Source organism: Trachypithecus francoisi, unplaced genomic scaffold (assembly GCF_009764315.1).
Source record: "Trachypithecus francoisi isolate TF-2019V2 unplaced genomic scaffold, Tfra_2.0 Lachesis_group7, whole genome shotgun sequence".
Lineage (NCBI taxonomy): Eukaryota > Metazoa > Chordata > Mammalia > Primates > Cercopithecidae > Trachypithecus > Trachypithecus francoisi.
Window position 1 is genome coordinate 73,798,203 of NW_022681472.1, and position 26,321 is coordinate 73,824,523.

At 39.0% G+C, this 26,321-nt stretch overlaps 1 protein-coding gene and 1 long non-coding RNA gene across 2 annotated transcripts in view; one reads left to right on the forward strand and one right to left on the reverse strand.

Annotated features, from left to right (window-relative positions):
- Positions 1 to 1,176: 1,176 nt before the first annotated feature.
- LOC117079252 lies at positions 1,177 to 9,591 on the reverse strand. Its single transcript, XR_004435336.1, has 2 exons — positions 8,484 to 9,591; positions 1,177 to 1,475 (listed from the first exon to the last, which is right to left on the reverse strand). It is a non-coding gene; the product is annotated as an uncharacterized LOC117079252 (long non-coding RNA).
- The window catches only part of COLEC10 (collectin subfamily member 10), a 38,141-nt gene continuing 19,809 nt past the window's right edge, over positions 7,990 to 26,321 (forward strand). The window contains exon 1 of the mRNA XM_033202964.1: positions 7,990 to 8,239. Coding sequence (XP_033058855.1) covers positions 8,092 to 8,239 — 148 coding nt within the window. The 5' untranslated portion in view covers positions 7,990 to 8,091. The remainder of the gene's footprint in view (positions 8,240 to 26,321) is intronic.

Sequence of the window (26,321 nt, forward strand, 5' to 3'; positions counted from 1 at the left end):
TATCAATTCCTAGACAATAGTAAAGGTGAGTCTCAGGATAACAGTTTGCCAACAAGCCTTCCAATCTTAATGGAGCAATTAAGTTTGAGGGTTCCCAAAGAAATTTCTACGAAAAGTAATGGAAACTAATAGAAGACTTGACGTTTCTACGAAACTGACAAATCTCAAATAATTGGTAGTTACGATGGGTTTGGTACATAGAAAGCTATGCAAAAAAAAAAAAAAAAAAAAAGCAATTATTAAACCTAGGGAGAAACAAAATTAGTACATGAAACACAATGTAATCAATGTGCTAGGTGCCTCTGCTGTGAATAATTGTTACAGGCCCATTATAGTATAAACATTATTGGATTAAAATTGTAATATTAGATTACTAGGATTAAAAGAAGGAAAATGTGTGTGGAAGATGTAGACCTAGGAATGAGGAAAACATCTCCATCTTCCATATTGAGAAGTCAATGAGAAAAAAATAAAAAGCAGAGTATCAGTTTAAGTCTGTTACTTAAAAATACAAAGGAGACAAATTAAGAAGCACTAAAATAATTATTTTACTAATAATTTAATACTCCTATAGGTATTCTTATAGGAGTAAGACTCAAGAGTGGAGAGCAAGCAGTGGGAGGCTTCTGATTTTGTCTCATAAGCCTGTTAAAACCATTTGATTTTTTTTTTTTAAATCAGCTTTCCCAGGTTGAATATTTGCTTTTTTTTAAATTTTTATTATTTTTTTTAAGATGGAGTCTCACTCTGTTGCTCAGGCTGGAGTGCAGTGGCGTGATCTCGGCTCACTGCAACCTCCATCTCCCGGGTTCAAGTGATTCTCCTACCTCAACCTCCCAAGTAGCTGGTACTACAGGCATGCGTCACCACGCCTGGTTAATTTTTATATTTTTAGTAGAGATGGGGTTTCACTATGTTGGCCAGGCTGGTCTTGAACTCTTAACCTCAAGCACTCTACCCACTTCAGCCTCCCAAAGTACTGGGATTACAGACATGAGCTACCATGCCTAGCCTTGATTTTTTTTAATGTGGTTTTATAATATGAAATTTGAAATGCAAGAAAGAAATTATTATGTGTTTGCATGTTACTTTCTAAATGCTTTATTTTAAAAGTCACTCTACTAAGTTTCATCTTTTACAAACTGTATAAAGTTAAATTAACTCGCAAGAGAGAACTTTAATCCACTAAGTACTTACGTGAATGGACAAAGCTGAAACCAAGTCCAAAGTTGAATTATATCAGTTTGTCAAGAAACCCCTTCTGGAGATGAGGTTGTCCTTGTGTTGCTATCCTGTTTTAACTAGTAAAATACTTCTGCCTTAGGATATGCTTTTTTCATATCCTGGAATTTATTTTCCTTCCAGGAAAATATCATGAAGCTGGATGCATGATCATTCAAATGCACAAGAACAGATGTTGCTGGGTCTCTGTCAAGCACTGAGCAAACGTTTTGATGTGCCATTTCTTCCAGTTACTGTGGATGAATAGCACAAGAATGGTGTGTTAGTTTGGGGCTTGCCGTAACAAGTTACCCCAAACTTGGTGCCCTAATACAGCAGACCTTTATTATCTCATACTTCTCAAGGCCACAAGTACAAAATCAAGGTGTAGGGAGTAGAGAACTCTACTCTGCAGGCTGGAGGGGAGAAGCACTCCTTGCCTCTGACAGTTTATGGTGGCTGCAAGCCCATTCTTTAGTTTGTTGTTGTGTAACTCTCATTTCTGCCTTGGTCTGCACATGGCCTTCTCCTTTTGTCTCTGTCTCCCTCCTTTGGGTGTCTCTTCTAAGGACCCTAGTCACTGGATTTAGGATCCACCCAGATAATCTGGGATGATCTCATCTTGAGACTCTTAGCTTAATTATGTTTGCAAAGACCCTTTTGTCACATAAGGTCACATTCACAGGTTCCTGGGTTAGATGTGGATATATATATATTTTTAAGGCCACAATTCAATTCTCTCTCTCTCTCTCCTCTCTCTCTCTCTCACACACACACACACACACACACACACACACACACACACGCACGCAAAGAGTAGAGGAATAACGGGCAAATATCACTTGTTGTTTACTTGAATGACAGGTCATATTTGGACAAACACAAAGCTAAGCCTGGAATTCCAATATCTTGGGAACTGAAAGATGAAAGCAGTCAGAAAAAGTAGAACTATGAAGACAGTTTTATAAACCAGCCACTCATTCTTTTCTTTTTAGATTTACCATTAACCTCTTCCACTTTTATGCCATCTGTAAACTTGACTGGCTTGTTGTCTATTTTAAAACCACATTTTAAGGCAAAAACAGTGTTGGCTTGTTCTCAGCGACTTCATTTTCTGAATAAACAAGACTGAACCCTTTTAAATGTCAGTAGAAATCTTTCTGAGAAGCACTATTTTTTTGCACACTAAAGACGATATACTTAACATCATTCAACCACTTTCTTTTGTGTGTTCAATCATCTTTCCCATTTTAAAATTAAGTAATGTTTTATATAAAATATGTGAATTCTCTGTAGCAATTTAAATTTTGATGTAGTATTTTCTACATTATATAGGAATATATTTTTATGCTTTACTGAGTAAAAAAAAAGGGGGGGAGGGGGACAGAATATGCCAAGAAAATTTTTTAAGGACTATTATTTGTTTGAAATGGTGACCAGTTAATTTCTATATATAAATGCAATGATTCTGTTCTCATTGTATGCCAGGAAATGTTTGAAAATAAACAAATAGTGAAATAGACTTAGGGTAGTCTAAACAATTTAAAGAGTACCAATTTTCTTAGAATCATAGAATTTAGAAAGAATGTTAAATATGAAGTCCAAACTCACTTTATATGCCTCGTGGCAATTGACATTACATGATTTGCTCTATGTCACATATTTGGCTATGACAGATGTAAAATTTTAGGTTCCTAACATCATTCTATTCTCACGATTTTTCTCACTGTTAACCTGACAAATGCATCCACTTTGGACGTTTTAAGTATTTGTGGAAAATTAATGCATCCTCAATGCTTGAGAATGTTCATCTTTGTGAAACCAAATAGTATTTTAAAAGCAGGATTTTGGGAAATAAATTTGTATTTGATTTTTTTTTTTTTTTTGGTCACGTTTTCAACAGATGACCTCACTCAAACTGCTTAATTTTTTTGAGCCTCAGCTGCTTGTTTGCAAAATGAAAGGACTATTTTGAGACTAAATCTAATCCACAGGACTATTTTGAGACTAAATAAACTCAAGTTGAGACTAGCTCTCAGCCTGCATAAAATGACTATTCAATCAGTGCCAGTTTCCTTCCCTGTACTGCTTATGAAAAAGTCAGTCAGTTACACTGTAAACCTGTTGTGATGTATTCAGTTGTCTCCCTCCCACCTCAAAATTCATGTGTTGAAGTTCTGATCCCCAATACCTCAGAGCAAATTTCTGCTGTTTAAGTCAGGGGTCCCCAGTCCCCAGGCCACAGACTGGTATCAGTTTGGGGCCTGTTAGGAACAGGGCTATACAGCAAGAGGTGAGTGGCGGATGAGCCTGCCAAGTTTCATCTCTATTTCCAGCTGCCCCTCATCAGTCACATTACTGCCTGAGTTCCACCTCCTCTCAGATCAGCAGTGGCATTAGATGCTCATAGGAGCACAAACCCTATTGTGAATTGTGCAAGTGGGGATTTAGGTTGCCTGATATTTAGGAGAATCTAATGCCTGATGATCTGCCATGGGCTCCTATCATCCCCAGATGGGAGCATCTAGTTGCAGTAAAACACGTTCAGGGCTCCCACTGATTCTACAATATAGTGAGTTGTGTAATTATTTCATTATATAATACAATGTAAATAATAAAAATAAAGTATACAATAAATGTAATGTGCTTGAGGCCACGCACAGTGGCTCACACCTGTAATCCCAGCACTTACGGAGGCCAAGGCGGGCAGATCACTTGAGGTCAAGAGTTGGAGACCAGCCTGGCCAACATGGTGAAACCCCGACTGTGCTAAAAATACAAAAAATTAGCCAGGTACAGTGGTGCATACCTGTAATCTCAGCTACTCGGGAGGCTGAAGCATGAGAATCACTTGAACCCCGGAGGCAGAGGTTACAGTGAGCCGAGCTCATGCAACTGTACTCCAGCCTAGGCAACAGCGGGACTCCGTCTCAAAAAAAAAAAAAAGCTCAGTGAAATCAAAGAGGACACAAACAAATGGAAGAACATACCATGCTCATGGATAGGAAGAATCAATATCGTGAAAATGGCCATACTGCCCAAGGTGATTTATAGATTCAATGCCATCCCCATCAAGCTACAATGACTTTCTTCACAGAATTGGAAAAAACAGCTTTAAAGTTCATATGGAACCAAAAAAGAGCCCGCATTGCCAAGACAATCCTAAGTCAAAAGGACAAAGCTGGAGGCGTCACGCTACCTGACTTCAAACTATACTACAAGGCTACAGTAACCAAAACAGCATGGTACTGGTACCACAACAGAGATATAGACCAATGGAACAGAACAGAGTCCTCAGAAATAATACCACACATCTACAGCCATCTGATCTTTGACAAACCTGAGAGAAACAAGAAATGGGGAAAGGATTCCCTATTAATAAATGGTGCTGGGAAATTGGCTAGCCATAAGTAGAAAGCTGAAACTGGATCCTTTCCTTACCCCTTATACGAAATTAATTCAAGATGGATTAGAGACTTAAATGTTAGACCTAATACCATAAAACCCTAGAAGAAAATCTAGGTAGTACCATTCAGGACATAGGCATGGGCAAGGACTTCATGTCTAAAACACCAAAAGCAACGGCAGCAAAAGCAAAAATTGACACATGGGATCTAATTAAACTAAAGAGCTTTTGCACAGCCAAAGAAACTACCATCAGAGTGAACAGGCAACCTACAGAATGGGAAAAATTTTTGCAACCTACTCATCTGACAAAGGGCTAATATCCAGAATCTACCAGAACTCAAACAAATATACAAGAAAAAAGCAAACAACTCCATCAAAAAGTGGGGAAAGATATGAACAGACATTTCTCAAAAGAAGACATCCATACAGCCAACAGACACATGAAAAAATGCTCATCATCACTGGCCATCAGAGAAATGCAAATCAAAACCACAATGAGATACCATCTCACACACAGTTAGAATGGCAATCATTAAGAAGTCAGGAAACAACAGGTGTTGGAGAGGATGTGGAGAATAGGAACACTTTTACACTGTTGGTGGGATTGTAAACTAGTTCAACCATTATGGAAAACAGTATGGCGATTCCTCAAGGATCTAGAACTAGATGTACCATATGACCCAGCCATCCCACTACTGGTATATACCCAAAGGATTATAAATTACTCTACTACAAAGACACATGCACACGTTTGTTTATTGCGGCACTATTCACAATAGCAAAGACTTGGAATCACCCAAATGTCCATCTGTGACAGACTGGATTAAGAAAATGTGGCACATATACACCATGGAATACTATGCAGCCATCAAAAAGGATGAGTTTGCGTCCTTTGTAGGGACATGGATGCAGCTGGAAACCATCATTCTTAGCAAACTATCACAAGAAGAGAAAACCAAACACCGCATGTTCTCACTCATAGGTGGGAACTGAACAATGAGATCACTCGGACTCGGGAAGGGGAACATCACACACTGGGGCCTATCATGGGGAGGGGGAGGAGGGAGGGATTGCATTGGGGAGTTATACATGATATAAACGTCATGCACATGTACCCGAGAACTTAAAGTATAATAAAAAAAAAAAAAAGAAAGAAAAAAAAAAAAAAGATAGATAAAAGAATTATAATCCATGCTAAAAAAAAAAAAAAAAAAAAAAAAAAAAGTACCTGAATCATCCTGAAACTATTTCCCCATCTTCCCCATAGAAAAATTGTCTTCCCATTCATACAGCCAACAGACACATGAAAAAATGCTCATCATCACTCGCCATCAGAGAAATGCAAATCAAAACCACAATGAGATACCATCTCACACCAGTTAGAATGGCAATCATTAAAAAATCAGGAAACAACAGGTGCTGGAGAGGATGTGGAGAAATAGGAACACTTTTACACTGTTGGTGGGATTGTAAACTAGTTCAACCATTATGGAAAACAGTATGGCGATTCCTCAAGGATCTAGAACTAGAAGTACCATATGACCCAGCCATCCCACTACTGGGTATATACCCAAAGGATTATAAATTATTCTACTACAAAGACACATGCACACGTATGTTTATTGCGGCACTATTCACAATAGCAAAGACTTGGAATCAACCCAAATGTCCATCTGTGACAGACTGGATGAAGAAAATGTGGCACATATACACCATGGAATACTATGCAGCCATCAAAAAGGATGAGTTTGCGTCCTTTGTAGGGACATGGATGCAGCTGGAAACCATCATTCTTAGCAAACTATCACAAGAAGAGAAAACCAAACACCGCATGTTCTCACTCATAGGTGGGAACTGAACAATGAGATCACTTGGACTCGGGAAGGGGAACATCACACACTGGGGCCTATCATGGGGGGGGGAGGGGGGAGGGATTGCATTGGGGAGTTATACATGATATAAATGATGACTTGATGGGTGCTGACGAGTTGATGGGTGCAGCACACCAACATGGCATAAGTATACATATGTAACAAACCTGCACATTATGCACATGTACCCTAGAACTTGAAGTATAATAAAAATAAAGAAAGAAAGAAAGAAAAGAAAAGAAAAGAAAGAAAAAAAGAAAAATTGTCTTCCACCAAACTGGTCCCTGGTGTCAAAAGGGTTGGCACTGGTTTTAGCCAACTGACCACTGGTGTAAGTCACTCAGTTTGTGGTGCTTTGTTATGGCAGCCCTAGCAAACTAATGCACCTGTGTTTCTTGGATTGATGGTTACTTATAATGACATTTCTTAGGGATAGTTTTGCAGCAGTCAGTCTGTATCAGGATCTGTAAGGTCCTTCTTTTCCAATTTCAAGGAAAGCAGGTCCAAAATCTCTTTCACCTAACTCTTAGTTGAGATGCCTGTTCAAGAATGGAGAAGGTAAGGGCCCTCTCCAATATATGTGATTCTGGTTCCAATCTTCCAATATCTTGCTATGCCTATACTATTTGTACAGGTTATAGGTTTGTGGAATAGAGATCCCGATCTCTGTATCTCTATCTATATCTGATCTACATACTCTACATCTAAATCTATTGAGCTTTCTGTGAAACATACCACAAGTTTTTCCCCCTTATTTTATAAAAAACTTGCTGAAAACACCGCTTTAATCAAATCATCATGTCATACCCTCTCATACATTTTTATTTACCATAATTTGCCCTCTGTTAACACGTTGTTAGACAATTGAAGGCCTTTCCCCTTTCTGCCACGTCCCTTCAAATGAAGCTTTGCCCACATTTCAGAGTATTTCCTTGAGATAGCGCACAGAAAGGCTAAAAGCTATAAACCAGGCCAAAGGTTATAAACATTTTAACATTCCTAATACTTATCACCAAGTTGCTTCACAGAAAAGCTGGTTGTTCTTTCCTTTTGAACTTAATCACAAGAGAATAATCTTGGTAGCAAGAGAAAGAAGGCCATGGAGGGCATTGGAAGCATTAGCGTTCAACAGGCACAAGCAGGTAATAAATATCACTTTATGAAAAGCTCAAAGCCATGCATGGTGTTTGCATAACATGTTGCTAACTGAAGACCTCTCTGGTTCACAACCTTTCTGAAACTCAGCATTTAAATGCAATATAGCCTATTAAATTGTCAGCTCAAGTACTCAGCAGAAGGCATCTCTATCTTCTTTGCTCTTAGGGATGTTTCTACTGACATGCACACTGGAGTTCAGAGATAATTTTCAATAAACTGTTGTCACTTGAAAATAAACAGTCTGGACAATGTATGGTCCATCTGGAACACTGAGAAAATAAACAATCTAGGGTATGCTTCCTTCCTGCCTCTAGCCCTTTTTGGAATGTGTGTTCCAAATACTTCCCGTTCTTCCCCACAGCAGGAGGTTTTATTTAAAATAAAGCTGTTTATTTGGCATTTCTGGGAGACCCTTTTCTGAGGAACCACAGCAATGAATGGCCTTGCATCCTTGCTTCGAAGAAACCAATTTATCCTCCTGGTACTATTTCTTTTGCAAATTCAGAGTCTGGGTCTGGATATCGATAGCCGTCCTACCGCTGAAGTCTGTGCCACACACACAATTTCACCAGGACCCAAAGGTGAGGAAAGAAAACCACGATTTTCATGTATAATAAATATGATATCTTCCCTCATCTCTGAACCCTTTCCTAGATTTCAATGACTTTCTCTTCTCTCCTCCCTAGTTTCCTCCCACTTCCCTTCTATTTTGGAAAATCAGGATTTTCCAAATCTGGTCTGTTACTTATTTAAAGCTCTCCCTTGATGTTAGGTAAGAGGATGTTGGGAAGGGGAAACCCAGGACAGAGATCTGAGGGAACTTACCCGGGGCAGGGGGAAATTCCCTGTTCCGTTCTGCTCCGGGACAGATGCACAATCCAAGCATGAGTCTTCAGAAGTCCTTTCCTTCCTTAAAAGGATCTCTATTCTTGAGCTGTTTGTATTCTCCTCCTTTCTAATACTGATGCTGGTGAAGCTGTTTAAGCAAAGGGTCAGTAAAATAAAACTTAAATTTTAAATATATATTTCATGAGTTAATGGGATCCTGAGTTCCAACGTAGAGGATGGAAACATTTTGTCAAGCATGGTAGGTAGTATATAAATGACCATTTCTTTATTGGGAAGTGTAGTCTTTGGGGCCAAGTGCCTTCTGCTCAAGAATGGTAGAATATTGCAAAATGTTCTCCAGTAGAGCCAAGGTCCAAATATGCTTTAAGCAACCAGTAGATAACAAAATCTATTTTTCTGGTTTTAGCTTTTACCCTTTTGTTCTGAAAGTGGTCACGGCACTGCAGATTGGTGCTCCCTTATTAGTAATTCATGCTGTTTCTCCAGGCTATAGGGTGGAAGAATTGCAGCTGCTTAAAATTTTAAGTAGAAAAAAGTGTTTTTCAAAAAAAAAAAAATCAGAAATACGTTGCCCCATGCTTGCCAGTTATTTAAATGTGTATTGCTTAAAGTGCATTTTTCTTAATCACTGAATTAATTTTCCTCTAAGATTGCAATCCAAGTTTTAACCTTTGATACGATAAAATAAATGCTGTAAGGAACAATGAGACCTTAGAACTTCCAAATAATTTCTTGGGTGAATAAATGAATAATGTGAGGGCAAATGTTCAGAAAGAAAGTTTTGATTAGAAATAAAGTATTTACTTAAAACCTTTACTGAACTTTCCTTAGAGTATAGGAAACTTTAGATTATTCCTGGGGTGTCATGGGAGGCATCGAAAATTAAAGTTTTCCTTGTCCCTGCAAATGGGAGAATCCATTTGAGAATAGTACTGTTTTTTACTTAGTAGAAAATTTCTCCCTTCCCATTTTCCCATTAGAAACCCTGTTAAGATTTCAAACAGTGGAAATCTCACTAACTTTCCTCCTGAGCACGTGCAGACATTATGAGATAATTATAAGCCAGACTGTGACAAAATGAAGTGAGTGCTCCTGGGGAGAAGCATTTGGGAAGCGGTGCTCTAGGACCCTGGGTTCTAGAACCAAGTTTGTTTGTTATGTTCTTGGGTTTGATTTCCTCTTCTTCATCTAGAGCTTGGAAACTGCATCAAATGGACTCTAAATAAATGCTTAATAAAAGTTAATAAATTTTATTCTTAATAAAGAAATTCATGAACCTCAAATGTACTGAATACCTACTAAATTCCAGGCATCATGTTAGCTGCTAGGGGCTGGAAACTAAGATAAGGAACCTGACTTAGCTCTTGTATCTACATACCAAGCTTTGTATTCTATTACAGACTCTTGAGGTTGGCACCAGTTAATTTATGCTTTTTCTTTGAAAATTTCCTACACACCTAAATGCACCTAAAGCAACATGAGTATATTCATATTCATCACTGCCTTTCCTCTGCTCTAGGAACTGTGCTAGATATAAGTACACCAGAAACAAAGACATGATACCTTCTCTTAAGATATGAACAGTGGGCCAGGTGTGTTGCCTGTAATCCCAACACTTTGGGAGGTCAAGGCAGGTGGCTCACTTGAGCCCAACAGTTTGAGACCAGCCTGGGTGACATAAAGAGACCCCATCTCTACAAAAAATTAAAATAATTTTTTTTAATTAGCCAGGTGTGGTGGTGCACACCTGTAGTCCCAGTTACTTGGGCGTCTGAGGCAGGAGGATTGCTTGAGTCCAGACAGTTGAGCCTGCATGGGCCATGATCATGCCACTTCACTCCAGCCTGGACAACAGAGTGAGACCCCCATCTCAATATATATATACATATATACACACACACATATATACACATATACATATATGTGTATATATATGTATCACACACACACACACACACTGCCATCAACTCTACCTTGTTCCTTCATGAATACACAACCCCTCCCTACTCCAAAATAAGGCAGATATGTATATTTACCTCTACAAAATTAAAAAAGAATAATATGATGGCTAAGCAAATGTTTTAAAGGACTGGGTTATTACTGTTTTTTCAATATTTTTTCCCTAAGATCAAGCTAGTCTTAGTACTTTTCTCCATGGCTAATCATCTCATTACTGTATTTACTAGCACTGCAGCACAGTGCTCAGAAATTTCTAGATACTCTGGGAAACAGATGGTGAAAGGGATTTTCCCTAAATTCATTTGGGAGAGTGAAAACTAATTTATTTAGAATTGCAGAATGCCATTTGTGAAAACCCAGTAATGCTAACCAATCATAGTATATATTGACCAATATGCAGATATTATTTTTAAAGTCTTATTTCCCAGACATGGCTTAGTGGAAAGAAAGACACTGGAGTCAATCTGACTATCTTCAGCATGTTGTTAATCTGTTACACTTCAGTGTCTTCATTTGCAAAGTGAGCCTTCGTCACAGACCTGTTTTCAGAATTATCATAACCAATGTGAACTTTAAGCTGTGTAGACATCATCAATAGAAATTTTAACAAATTGTATTCTATCTTTTCCTTCTCTTGCTATCTAAGTCTGTCAAATAACAATTTTGAGAATAAGTTATCAAAACATCTCTGTTGCAAGCCATCATTATTTTTCTTTCTATGCCTTAAACTTATTGTTTATGTTACCTAATAGGAAAATGAAATTCATTCTCTCTCTCTCTCTCTCTCTCTCTCTCTCTCTCTCTCTCTCTCCTCTCTCCTCTCTCTCTCTCTCTCTCCCCACCTCCCTCCCTCTCCGCCCCCGCTCCTTTCCTCCTCCCTCCCTCCCCCCTGCGCCCCCTTCCCTCCTCCCTCCCTCCCTCTCTCCTTCTCTCCCTCTCTCCCTTTCTCTCCTTTTCTCCCTCCTCCCCCATCTTGGTGGTTTCTTTAAACAATTTATGTGAAATTCTGACCTCTAGTGGTTTCCCTTGAAAATAACAATGACAAAATATGTACAACTATTAAGTATCCATAAAAAATTAAAAAGAAAAATAAATGAACACAACGCAAAAGAGAGACAAGTTTTAAACAAAAAAAGTTAAAAAATGATTTTAACCAATTAATGTGGATGATGCTTTACAGTTTTCAAGGACCTTTAAAATCATTGTCTTGTTTAATTCCCATAATTTCCCTATGTGGTAGCAATTTCTTTAAACTTAGACCTAAAGAAACAATACCAGTGGGGCCAAGGGGAGTGCCCAAGGTCTTTCAGCAGGTGGAATCTTGCATCTTGAACTTGACCCTAGGCCTTCTGGCTCCAAGACCAGTGTCATTTCATTATATCCACTAGTTTGTACTAGTTGTATATCAGGTTTGAAAATACAGTCCACCAGTCACATTTTGGTGATTAAAAAAATGTACAGGGCAAAGTCAAAGAACATGGCATCACGAAACTTCACAGCCCGGCACTGTCTTGGGTACTAAAATATGCTGAAAATGATGACATATCTTCTCTTTGATAATCAACTTCATTACTTCATTAATTTGTTTGGAAATAATGTTATTTTACCCTATTGCTTATTTTGATGTTTGCTAGCTTTTTAGTAGGGCCTTTTCCATGACATTTTTTGTGTGTGACCTACAAGGTCTTTTTTCCAACTGACTTCTCTCAGCTTCTCCCCCATCATTTCAAACTGCTGTTTTCACTTCTTCTTTTCAATGGGCCTGCTGGTCTTCGCTCTCCTTCCTGACTCGGGACCTTGGCTCTTGATGGCTCCTCTGCCTGGTCCACCTTTATCCAGATCTTCCCAAGGATAGTTCCTTCTCCTCATGGAGGTCTTAGCTCAAGTGTCATCCATGCAGCAAGACCCTGCCTACCTACCCCTGTGCTCTTTGTCATAGTTCCAAGATATTTTATTTTTACAGGCTTAGTACTAAGTGAAAATCTCTTGTGTATTGATGTATGTATAGTCAGTCCTGGCGTGCAGGCTTCCGAAATGGACAAGGATGCCAGTCCTTCTTGCTGAGCGTGGTTTTCTAAACCTGGAAGAGCTCCCAACACAGGGTGGGTGCTCAATACAAATTTGTGATTAAATGAATCTACCCCTATTTTCCGTGAAAGACTCCCAACATTTTAATTTGAGGTCTTGATCTATTAACACAACTCTTTCAAAATATCCTCTAAGTATGTCCTGAAGTTCCTAAAATTTGTTGCACATGCTCCCAAAAACAGACTGGTCCTGGGGGCCATGGCCATTGTGCCACTTCCCCAACAACTTAAGAACCTCCCTGCCAGGGGCCACTGCCTTTCTCCTAATTACAATAGTGCCTCTGCTTCCCAGGTGCCCCTGTCTCTGCCTAGCCAGTAACACACTGCTGCCTCCTTCACTAAGGAAGCCTTTCTGACACTTCTGAGGACACTGTGATTCTCACGGGTAACCGTCATGACTCCTCCACAAGTGTGGCCTGTGATGAAACCACAAGGCAGAGCAAAGCTCTTTCCCTTTCAGCATGACTCTAATCACCACATCCAATGGGGTGGCAGGAGCAAGATTGCTAGCACACATTGAGTAGCTGAGCACGCATTGAGTAGCTGCCATTCACCCAGCACTGTGCGAGTGCTTTACAACCATGTTTAAATTTAATTACTTCAATGGACTTTGAGCAAAAAGATTTTATTATCTCAGTGAACTTTGAGAAAAAATACCTTATTATCTCAATGGACTTTTGAGAAAAAAAGACTTTATCATTCCCATTGGACAGATGAAGAAATTGAGGTAAGAATTATTAAGTCCCTAACATAGGTCCACAGAACCAGAAGAGGCAAATTAAAACCCAGTTAAGTTCTAGTTGGGCCCTATGTTCCAATCAACCTGCTAACCCACTAGCAAGCCAGAGAGGCCCCTACACAGTGTTGATGGCACCTTAGTGTCTTATGGGGCCAGAGGAAATGGCTACTTCAGTCTCTTTACTTAAACCCCCCTTGGTCCCCATGGAACTCCAGAGCACACACCTGAGTGTCAGACAATACAAGCTCTGCACGGTTGCCGCTCCTCTCTGATGAGAGAGGCTATGCCATGAGTAAAGCCTGACAGTCGTCACCCCTACCCTCGGGGACAATTCCTTTCTCAGAAGACCTCTTAGCCACTGAAAACTAGATTTCTATTTGGCCATCCACTGTTTTACTGGACATGGCTCTGGATCCCAGCAACTAACACAACTTGAATAATTTCCCAAAACACTTCTCAGCCCCCAACACAAATAAGACATTCTGTGACTTACCCAAAAGGATAGAGAGAAATGCCCAAGAAAGTCCAGATCTTTTTCATACTCAAACCGGAAGTCTCACTACCTGTAAGCTCACCCTCAGAGATAATTTGGTTTAACTCCAGTTATTTTTACTTTTGTGAAAACTGAGGCCCAGAGAGGTAAAATAACTTGTTCTAGGTCACAGAGCGGCTAATAGGTAGCAGGGCTAGAACTAGAACCCAGATTCCAGATTTTTGGAGCAGGCATTGTTCCATTCCACCATGTTACATCATTTTCCTCACCTTATATCATTCTCATTAAACATAAAATGATTAGTTGATTTTATAAATTAACATTAGAAAAGGAGTTCCATGAGATCAATGTATAAACATGACACAGAACTGTTCTAGCTCAGTCACCCTGATGCAAGTTGAGTTGCTGATTCTTTTCCAGTAACTGTCAGAGAGGGTAAACAACTAGGTGTTTTCCCAAAACTTTTTATTAATTGTATTAATTCACTAGATTCTTTCATTATGTGTTTTAATATGTATTTTATGCATAAGGACAAAACAATATTTTCAGTGTTTTTTTTTAACTTTTATATTTCAGTGTATTGATACTTAGAACACTTTTTCACCTCTTTTTTTCTTTAGGTAGATACTAAGAAGGCATTTCAAGTTTAGGTCAGGAAGGGAAGAATAAAATTCCAGTCAATAAAAGTGTGGGTAAAGATGAGTCAGGAAGTAGCAGTAAATGGTAATGATAAAAAATAATTTGTATTGGCCCGGCGCGGTGGCTCACGCCTGTAGTCCCAGCACTTTGGGAGGCCGAGGCGGGCGGATCACGAGGTCAGGAGATTGAGACCATCCTGGCTAACATGGTGAAACCCCGTCTCTACTAAAAATACAAAAACTTAGCCAGGCGTGGTGGCGGGCGCTTGTAGTACCAGCTACTCGGAGGCTGAGGCAGGAGAATGGCGTGAATCCGGGAGGCGGAGCTTGCAGTGAGCAGAGATCGCGCCACTGCACTCCAGCCTGGGCGACAGAGAGAGACTCCGTCTCAAAAAGAAAATAAAAATAAAAAATTTGTTTCATTTTAATATGAATTTAATAAGCCATGTCTCTCTCCAACACTCTTACATAATAATTTGGATATATATTAATCACTAGTAGAGATCATAGTGATAGGCATTTTCATGTATGTGAAGATCATGGGCTTTTATGTGTATATATCATGGACATATATATGTGTGTATATATATATAATATATGTAAGTTTTGAATCTGAGCGCTGCCACTTACCTAGCTATATGATCTTAAACTTAAATGTCTTCATCTGTAAAATGGCCAAAACATTGAACTCCTGGAGGTAGAGAATAGAAAGATGATTACCAGAGGCTAGGAAGGGGAGTTGGGAGACATAGGGGCAATTAATGGGTACAAAAATAATAGAAAGAATGAATAAGACCTAATATTTGATAGGACAACAGGGGAACTATAGCCAGTAATAATTTAATTGTACATTTGTAATAACTAAAAGAGTATAATTACATTGTAACACAAAGGAGAAATGCTGAGTATACCCAGTTTCCCATGATGTGATTGTTATACATTGCATGCTTGTACCAAAATATCTCATGGACCCCATAAATGTATACACCTACCATGCACCCACAAAAATTAAAAATTAAAAAAAATAAAAAATACAATGGAGATCATATTGCCCACCTCAAATGCTTATTTTGAAATTGAAACATGTTTAGTATATAGCTTACCTATCATTTCTTTCACTAGTCTCCACTCCTGTTTGTTACCATAGGCTCTCTTCCCCCATTCCTAAAGAAAAGCTCATAGACTGAAAAGTCAGCTCCCCAAATAGAAATGGACCAGGGAAAGACGGCTCCTTTCTCCTACTTATTGCAATTTTCTGCCTGATTTCAGTCTTACTCCAAAGTCAACTTTTATTTGTCAAGAGCTCACAAACTTGAGACCACCTCTTCTCTTCGCTGATATTGCTTCCTTCCTGTAGTTCTCCAACCGATCCTGGCATTCCTTATTAGCAAAATGGAAATAACTGGTAAATGCCCCTAGGGTTGTCATGGGGATTACATGAGTGAAAACAGAAAACCGTACCTCAGATTTCTCATCAGTAACATAAGGATGATAATAGTGTGATTTCTTCATAGGGTTGTGGTGAGGAAAAAAATGAGTTAAGCTACATAAAGCTCTTAGCACCTGTAGTCTCAGGGACTCTGTAAAATAAGAGCAAACCACTGGGAGAACAAAACCCAAGGGACAATGAGATTGTGTTTCCTGTTTATTGTTCTTCCTTCTTCCTTTAAGAAATATTTCCTTTAGCTACTGTCTATGTCATATAGGCAGGCTATTCTACTGGCCTTGGGTCATTGATGACATATAGGCCAGGCACAAATTCTCTCTCTCTTACTCCTCTTGTTTATATTTATAAAATTCTACTTGTAGAAACTTGGTAACTCTGTTAGTTTCTTCATGATATTTCAACCCATAACCAATTTGTCTGTTTTTTTGCATTATATATTGGACTTGCAATATCCTGTAATGTTATACAATTCTTTATATTTTATAGCTTTCTCTGCTCTTTTAGAAAAGAATTGTACATACACACAGTAAGAATCGGACGCTCAGAGATTCAAGTAAAGCAGCATCTAAATAATGTGGGGTTTCTTTTCACATTATTTACTGCGATTGTTCTTGATTCGACAGCTCTGGAAGCATCAGTTTAGGTCTCTTGTGGTTATGGGAAGATGCTTGTATCTGTTAAACAAATTATATGAACAGAAGTCATTCTTTAGAATTTGCAAAGGTTCATTTATTATTCTATTTTCGCTCAACTGACACCTATAAGGATCATCACCTTTATTTTAAGGAGAAGGAAACTAAAGCGTACTGCTCTTGCATGTGATTTGACCACACAGCTGTGAGAAAGTTTTCTGAGGAGAAACCCTGTACCCATTACCTCCCTAACTATGAAGAGAGGAGCCCTAATCAACCCAGCTGGTGAGAGAAGCTGAGCTCTGTTAAATGAGATAATGTCATCTCAGGAATAATCACCCATATCTTAAGAAGACAGGCTAGATGTGCTGAGGACACAAAATTCTTTAAGCAGATAACTTATTGTTATCTGCATTCAGAGCTTATAGATTTTGAAGGTCATTTATTTGATGCTGCTCAGGGATAAGTGTATGTGCAAGACATTATAGCATCAAGTGCAGTCAAAAATAGTTTTGATAGTGTTGTTCTGCCTGGCCTGAGATGAACCAGGATTTAGAAAAAGATTTCCCTAGTCAGAGCCAAAAGCTGTGAAAAAGTCATCTTTCTCTCATCAGACCACATACTGGGTGACCAAATGACAGGACAACCAAAAGAAGGAGGCCCATATGTCCAATGGGAAGTTGAGGGATGCAGTGTGGCAGCAAGTGTGACAATATACTCTAGAAAAAGGTGAAAGCCCCCAAAGAAATGTGCGTGGGTCGGGGGACTTTGCTACGCCACAAGGGAAAGTCTCTGGAACCAATTTATCATTGTAACCCTAGTACCATGCTTCACTTGAAGGGCAAAGCTGGACAATGTCACCAATGATTTTGGGGGCATGCCAGTGCTAGACCACAGACACAGACCAAGAATAAAGCTCACATAGAATGTACAAAGGCAAGGGATATGACCTGTTTTCCTCAATTGGAGCACACTTAAGATGATATTTTACTTTTCAAATTAAAATGAGCTCGAAATTTTGATTAGCCTGGGTAGAGAATTTTATATATATATATATATATATATTTTTTTTTTTTTTTTTTTTTTAACCTCTCCATGTTTTGGGAGACAATATCATGTTGGTATTATTCTAATGTGGCCTATCCACACCAATGTGAAATTTTTTTCTTCTCCCTCTTTCTGATATCCAAAACTAAAATGTCCAGCATTCTCAACTGCCAAGGTGTCCCACCATCTGCCCACAGGGCTTTATTAAGGGGAAGATAATCTCCTAAAATGCATCATATCACTGACTTTTCTATATCTTTTCTTGTCTTAATTTTGGGAATGTAGAAAAATGGGCAAGTGAGAGGTTAGAGCATGGTATTCTAGAGCATCAGAAAACACCACCAGTGCAACAAAGTTATTGACTCAGTTTTCTAGTTAGCAAAGACTCTGAGTCTTAAAGCAAAGGATATTCAATGGAGGAGGAGCTAACTAAGTGTTATCCTGCCCCCCTCCGCCCGTCGCCCAGGTTGGAGTGCAGTGGGCGGACGACAGTGCAAGCTCCGCCTCCCGGGTTAACGCCATTCTCCTGCCTCAGCCTCCCGAGTAGCTGGGACTTCAGGCGCCCGCCACCACGCCTGGCTAATTTTGTTTTGTATTTTTTAGTAGAGACGGGGTTTCACAGTGTCAGCCAGGATGGCCTGGATCTCCTGACCTCGTGATCCGCCCGCCTCGGCCTCCCAAAGTGCTGGATTACAGACGTGAGCCACCGTGCCCGGCCTATCCTGCCCCCTTTTAAGTGGATAGGATTGACATTTTAATAAGGTAGAATACAGAATTAGTTTTTTCTTTTGTTTTGTTTTAACTCCAGTGGCTTCAACATAAATAACAACTTATTATACTTGTCTGCTGCATTAATCCATTTTATGTTGCCATAATATAAAGGAATACCTTAAATTGGGTAGTTTATAAAGAAGAGGTTTATTTTGTTCATGCTTCTGCAGACTGTACAAAAAGTGTGATGCCACTATCTGCTTCTGGTGAGGGCCTCAGGAAAAGTACAATCATGGCAGAAGAGCAAAAGAAAGGAAGGTAGTGTCACAGTCTTTCAAATAACCAGATCCGATGTAAACTGAGAGCGAGAACTCACTCATTACCACAAGGAAAGCACCAAGTCAGGCATGAGAGATCCTCCTACATGACCCAAACACATCCTGCCAGGCCCCACCTCCAAGGAGGGGGATTTACATTTCAGCACGAGATTTGGAGAAGACAAACATCAAACCATGTCATCTGCTAACCTAATTTTCATTGAACAGTGGGTTTTCTTTTCCACATAATTTTCATAGTTATTTTGCAGAAGTTGTGAGATTGTTTGTTATCTGATCCAGTCAACCAAATGATAGTTTAAACCAGAGGAACCAATGGAAGTCTTTGAGTAGAACAACATTAGATTTGTTTTTTAGGCAGAGAAATCTCTTAGCAGGGTTGAAGATAGACTGAAGGATATGAGAAGGTCTTAGTGGGACGTAAATGAAAGAGGAGAGTTGCATTAGGGTTGTTGGAATAGAGAGAATGGGGTGCAATAGAGAGGTACTTCAGAAGTAAAATTGGGAGATTACGAGTTCTTAATTGTGTTTCAGTTACATGTAAACACCAGGGGAAAATTCCAGTCGGCAGTTGGGAATAGATATCATAAATATTTCTTAGGCATTATTTTTCTAGAAAAACTAATCATATAGCCCATCATCTTGACTTACAGTTTTCATATTTTGTCTCATTCAGTGTTTGATGATTATCAAAGAGGATACTGCCATTCTCACAGATATTTGAGATGTTCGTAGATTGAGATATTGGTATACATAATAATACAGTTATCAAAAGTAATGGCGGCTGGGCGCGGTGGCTCAAGCCTGTAATCCCAGCACTTTGGGAGGCCGAGACGGGTGGATCACGAGGTCAGGAGATCGAGACCATCCTGGCTAACACGGTGAAACCCCGTCTCTACTAAAAAAATACAAAAAACTAGCCGGGCGAGGTGGCGGGCGCCTGTAGTCCCAGCTACTCGGGAGGCTGAGGCAGGAGAATGGCGTAAACCCGGGAGGCGGAGCTTGCAGTGAGCTGAGATCTGGCCACTGCACTCCAGCATGGGCGACAGAGCGAGACTCCGTCTCAAAAAAAAAAAGTAATGGCAAAAACTGCAATTACTTTAACACCAACCTAATAACTACATTTAATAACAAGACTACACTTTATCCTTAAATTTGTTTCTAACTCACTTTGTGCTGAAATTAATTTTAGAGAGAATATTGTATGTTACATATACAGAGTGTTGTAAATGTTTAGATGCCAAAAGCATAAATATGCTCTGGGAAGACACACACACACACACACACACACACACACACACACCAACCCCAACCAGGATGTTGCGAATCTGCACAACAGGATAAGTTCTCACAGTGGCTTTCTTCCCCTTGTCCTCTTCTTTGTACCTCTCTCATTTCTAGTGACTAGATATTCCTCATGGCCCCTTGGATGCTACTGGCATAATGTAATAATGTAATATTCCGGAGTTCTAATTACCTTCTAAACACCCTTCTAAGCTCTTCATGTGCATGACTACATTTACTCCTCACAACAACCCTGTGAGGGAGGCACTTCATTATTCTGACTTACTGATGAGCAAATTGAGGCTTACAGAATTTAGATGGGTTGCTAAAGTCCCATACCCTGTCAGTGATGGAGCCCGGACTTGAACTAAGCGCTTTGATCCCAGATCCTATGCTCTTAACAACTGCATTGCATTGCAGAAGCGTGCCACTTAGTCCCGAATCGATGGGATTTCTCTTTGTTTTTGTTTCCATAGGCCTGGCTGAGAATGCATTTTAATAATGAATGATATGTGAAGACAGAAGGAAACCTGCCTAACAAACCTTAATGTTGCATTTTTCATTAAGTACAGTGTTAGTTCCCACCCTCCCACCCCCACCCACTTACTCAAACATGTGATGACTGCAAAGTAAATGCAGACTCCAAGTGATCATTCTTTTTAAGCCAAATAAGCTTGAAAACAAAAAGAAGATACTTTGTAATTCAAATAGGAGAGACTGTAGGATACTTGAAATCCTCAGTTGTCTCCTTTGCTAGGTTGCAAATAGAATAGCCAAGAACAATGAATGATAACATTCCATGATGAAATATGACATAGACTTATACATATACATACATATATTTCTCTAATAGTCTGGACATTTGCATCTATTATTTATTGCTTATATTTTTAGATTTTTAAATTTTATTGTCCTTTTTGCAAAGCAATTTTCAAAAGTTCTTTGCATATTACAATATTACTAATTTCTCATATGCTATATATGTCTATCTTTCCTTTTATGACCTTTAGATTCTTCTCTAAACAGATTAATTGCAAATGAAAGAAAAATGTTTTTCAATGGAGGTGGGAACTGAAAGACATTTTGATGAACAATGCATAAACAGATTGGACAGGAATAGAAGGTTATGCAGCAGAGAAACTCCTGGATTGTAATGAGTGTATATAAATTAGCCATTTATCAGAATGTCAGAAAATAATGTGGGAATGTTCCATTGATGCCAGCCTGTGAAGATTCACATACTAGACTAATTAGTTTGAAGTGGCCTATAAACACAGAAGAACTGTTGAAACATTTTGAATTAGGCAGTAGTATGATGAAAATATGATTTAATAAAGATTAATTTGCAAGATAGTTGGGAAAAGTAAAGTTCAGATTCAAGGAAACCAATATTTGAAGAAGTATTTATTGAACAGACACTAATCTAGGCACTTGAGATACATCAATGAAAATCTTTAGGAATCACCTGTAAGGAAAAGGGTTACAGCATAAAGACAGGAAGGCATAAAATAACAACAGCAGGGATGGGAGGAAAAAGAAAGACAGGGTGAACATATGAAAATTAAGAATCAAGATGAGAGTGAGGAAGCTGATTTGGGTACCGAGCCTTGGAAATTAGACCATGACTGTAATATTGAGAGACAAAGGTAAATTGGAAGAAGAAACAAGAATATGGAGTGGACAGAAGCAGTAGAGGCAGTGGTGTGTGTATTTGCCGCCTAGGCTGCCTTATGAGATTATTGGCCATCAGCACAGACCTCCCAGCAGGCTGGAGTCGATCCATTAATCAGCCATTATTGAGAAAGACATTTCAATCAATTACAAACTCATTTGACTGTATTGTCATTAAGCTCACATTTATCTACCTTGTCTTTAAGGGTGTTACTCCTTTTATTTTGAAAACAATTATTGAGCAATCACCTATTTACAGATTCTCAGATTCTGTGCCAAATGCTAGGAATAAAGTCTATCATCCCTGACCTGTCTTATCACCTATAACACGATGCAATAGGACGCTGTAAAGTGAGAGGGGATTACCCTCCAGGGAGTTAGTTTAGTTCTGACCATTGAAGAGGGAGATGGAGCTAGGAAAATCTGTACTGAGAAGACTCCTTGGGAAAGGAGGTAACACGTGAGCTGAACTGATGAGGTCCAAAGAGTTCAACAGAAGACAAAAATCCATATAAAATTTTATTGGCAAAGATATTTTAGCACCAGCTTGCCCTCATATAAGGACAAATTTGTATTTTAGCTTATTTTCTTTGTATTTACCTTATAATGTAAGTTTATTCTGGTGGAGCTCAGTCTAAAGGATCCTATTTACTTCTTTTTGACAAAGGATAGTGGAGAATTTGACGTGTGGGCAGGTAGGGTTAGGTGTTTCCTCCTTTGTGGTCCCACAGCAGTGACTGTCAGCATTTATCACAGTAATTATCTGCTTTTTTGTCCATCTTCTCCTGAAGCTTTGACCTCTTCCTGGGAAGGAACCTCTCCTAATCATTATCAAGTGGTTGTATTAGTACAGAAGTTTGTGTTGCCAAGTGACAGAGGTCAACACAAACCAAACTTACACTGGTCAACCAAACACACAGAGAAAAGCAGGGGAATTCATAGACTCACGTAACAGGAGGGGATTCAAACTGAGTTAGGTCCAGCTGCTCGAGTCACGTCTTCTGGGCGGAGTCTTCACACCATTCTGCTTTCCTCTATAATGACTGTAATGTGGGTTCTCTCTTAATGGTGTCAAAATAGATTTGGATTCTTCAATGATAGTCTATCCTCTCTGAGACTCCTGCAGAAAAAGCAAGTCTCCATTTTTGAAAGTTCTAAATAAAATCCTCAAAATGAGACTCGTGGGCTCTTATTGGGTCACACGTGAATTGCTGAATGAATTATTATGGATACGGTCTAAACCATATGGATTGAGAATGAGTAAGTGTGATTTCCTACAGAAAACTGTGGAGCTGTTACCTGAAGCCCAGGGAGTGGATACCAAGAAAATGAAAGCAAAAAACGCTCACTATGGTTGCAATATTTATGCATCAGTGAGAGCACATTCCATGCAAGGGGCTCTTTGATGAATTTTACCATCCATAATCTTACTTAATCTTTAGGTAACTCCATGAGAAAAGGGTCATCATCCCCATTTTCCCGGATAGGAAACTAAAGCAGGAAGGTTAATTATTTAGTGTAAGATTTAATGTAAGTTTAAATAATTTATCAAATAATTTGACAAATTACTTAATAAAATTATTAAAATTAAATAATTTATTAAATTCAGTTATCTATTACATTAAAATGTAAGTATAAATTATTTAGTATAAGATTAAATAGCTGTTAGACAGTAAATTCAGGAGTTGAGCCTAAGTACGTGTGACTATAAAATTCCTATTTTGTCCATTGTTCTGAGCTTTCAGAGGCAACTTGAATGAGTGCCCTGTCTGCCAATACACACATGGTTCCTAAAGGTGGAGTTCCTTGGCAAATCGCTTCTTTGTAAGGAGTTGCTATCTTTCTTATCAGACTCTTCCTGAGACAGCTTTTCCCCTTAAAGACACGTAATTTTCTACAGACTAAGATGCAGTTGGTTCTTTTTAAACCATATCCTTACTTTAAGCCAATAATAAACAACATTTTTGAATGCTTTAAATGTGTTAGGAAAAGTGCTAACGTTTTGTAAGAAAAATCTCATTTCCTGCACATTCAACATAAGATTATGTTAGGATACCATATTAGCCTGTTCTAACCTTGCTAATAAAGACATGCTCAAGACTGGGTAATTTATGAAGGAAAGACATTTAATTGACTCACAGTTCCACATGGCTGGGAAGGCCTCGCTATCATGGTGGAAGAGCAAGGGACGTCTTACATGGCAGCAGGCAAGAAAGCATGTGCAGAGGAGCTCTTTATAAAACCATCAGATCCCATGAGACTTATTCACTACCACAAAAAGAGCATGGAAAAGACCTGCCCCCATGATTCAATTATCTTTCCCCAGGTCCCTCCCATGACACATGGGAATTGTGGAAGCTACAATTCAAGATGAGATTTGAGTGGGAACACAGCCAAACCATATTAGATAGAATCTCAGAAAAATCTCTTAGAAGACCCTTGCCCCACTATCATGTACTATATTTTTTCTATTCCTGAGAAGCACACTGTTGTTTATTTGTTCTTGAGCAACGTTGCCAGGGTCTGGGCCTCCGTTTTCCACAGATAACCTGCCTCACAACAATGATGGTTGCAAACCTATAATGTCTACAAATCAGTCTTCATTCAAAATCCATGCTTGCTTGCTTTTTATGTTTTTATTAAAAGAAATACAAAGAAAGCTTCCCCTAAATTTCTATCACAAAGTTATTAAAGTAAATCGAAGTAGCATGGGTCTCAGAGTGAGGGAGCAACCCCCAGGATGGGAGACTCTAGAACAGGTAAGCATTCTAGTTATTTCCAATTATAGATAAGAAAATGGGAGCACTGAGAGTTTAAATATCATAGCTAAGTTCACAGGGCTGAGAAGCAATGTGATTAAGATTTGACTCCTGAATATGCAAGGTCAGGACCCTCTCCGGGGCTTCATCAATATGTCATCCTAACTTTCCAGGAATGACTCCCTTCTGTGAATCACCAGTGGAAATTTTTATTCTTCCAACAACTCTGTCCAAGGCAGTTTCTTGATCTATTAGTTCTTTCAGAAGAGAAAATGGAATTATTTGTCATGATTTTTCAGAGGATTTAGGCTTACTCCTCTGAACGTGTACTTCTCTTCTAAGTACTCATTTCTTCCTTGTATGAGATTATATATAGCACAGCAATGTGGGCTTGAGATGAACAAGATCACAGAAGTCTATCAAGGTGACTTTCTCAAATGCCTACAGCCCTTTAAAAAGCAAGATTGATATAACGATAATATGTTTATATGGGAGTTTGTTCTTACTCTTTAGAATCACTCACTGAAGTACTTAAGAGAGATATGTTCATGTCTATAATTTACTTTTTAAAAATATATAGCAAAAATAAATACATGAAGCAATGACAATGTGCAGATTGGTAAATCTCAGTAATGGGTTTTTATCTTTAATTATGTGAAAAAGTTTTACAATAAAGGGTAGAAAAACATACAGCCAAGTAAAAGAGTAAGTAATGATTATATAATAGAGATTGAGGTAGTGAATATGAAGAAATAATCACTTATCTACTTCTATTCTCATTAAAGCAGACACTCATGAGTTTACCAACTGAGCCAGGCATGGTGCTGAACACTTTTCATCCACTGTCTCCATTAATCTACAGCAATCCTATGAGGTTGGGACTATTCTCTCCATTTATGGACGAGAAAACTGAGATTTGAAGAAACAAAATGGCTTGTTCCAGAGTGCTCTTAACCAAGGCATTGCACTTTCTTTACCTTAGGGAAAGCTGTGCAGAAGTGGCTGACTTGAAAGAATTCAGGATAGCCAGGAATAGGCAGGTTGGGTAGGTGAAGGCACCAAGGGAATGTTAAATGGGTGAATGGGGAGAAGGCAAACAATAGCAGGTCCCAATGAGGCCTGAAGATTTCAGTGAAGTGATGAGGTTGAGATTGGGGAAGTAAAAGTACTAGGGAGCGGTCTGTTTTATGACTCTACTGGTACATGTTATGTATGTAAGAGGTATGGGGCATAATTGATGACTACTGAAATTTCCAACAGTGAGGATGCAATTGGCATAGATGGGAAGAAACTGTAAGTAGGAGTGGGAAGGATATATTTTAGGCAGGAGTTCTTGCCTTGTTAAGAAAGCACAACATACCACCTATTCCATTCAATTCTTTTATTTTAATTATTTTTTTTTTAAGACGGAGTCTCACTCTGTCACCCAGGCTGGGGTGCAGTGGCACAATCTGCGACCTCCACCTCCTGGGTTCAAGTGATCTCCTGCTCAGCCTACCGAGTAGCTGGGATTACAGAAACCTGCCACCATGCCCAGCTAATTTTTATATTCTTAGATGGGGTTTCACCATGTTGGTCAGGCTGTTCTTGAACTCCTGACGTCAAGCAATTCACCCGCCTCAGCCTCCCAAAGTGCTGAGATTACAGGCGTGAGCCACTGTGCCCAGCCTATCCCATTCAATTCTAAGACTGATCAGGAGAAAGGTTGCTAACAACTCCCCAGTCTATAAGATTGTTTTGACAATGGGAAAAGGACTTTAATTAATTATTTTTAGCATCTCCAAAACAATTCACAACTTTTCAATAAGTATTTCCTTTGAGTAAAGGGTGCTGGTCTGGGTTCCAACTAGAATTCAATTTTAAAAGATTTTTTGCTAATTGCGGGGGGAAAGTCCTATCTAAGAAAATGTAGTCAAATGTGTACTCTGTTGGAATTATGCTGGTGGCTTGGAGAGGGGGTGTGAGCAAAGCAAATCATTTTTGTAAAATTGAAATTAATTCATTTCAGTTTA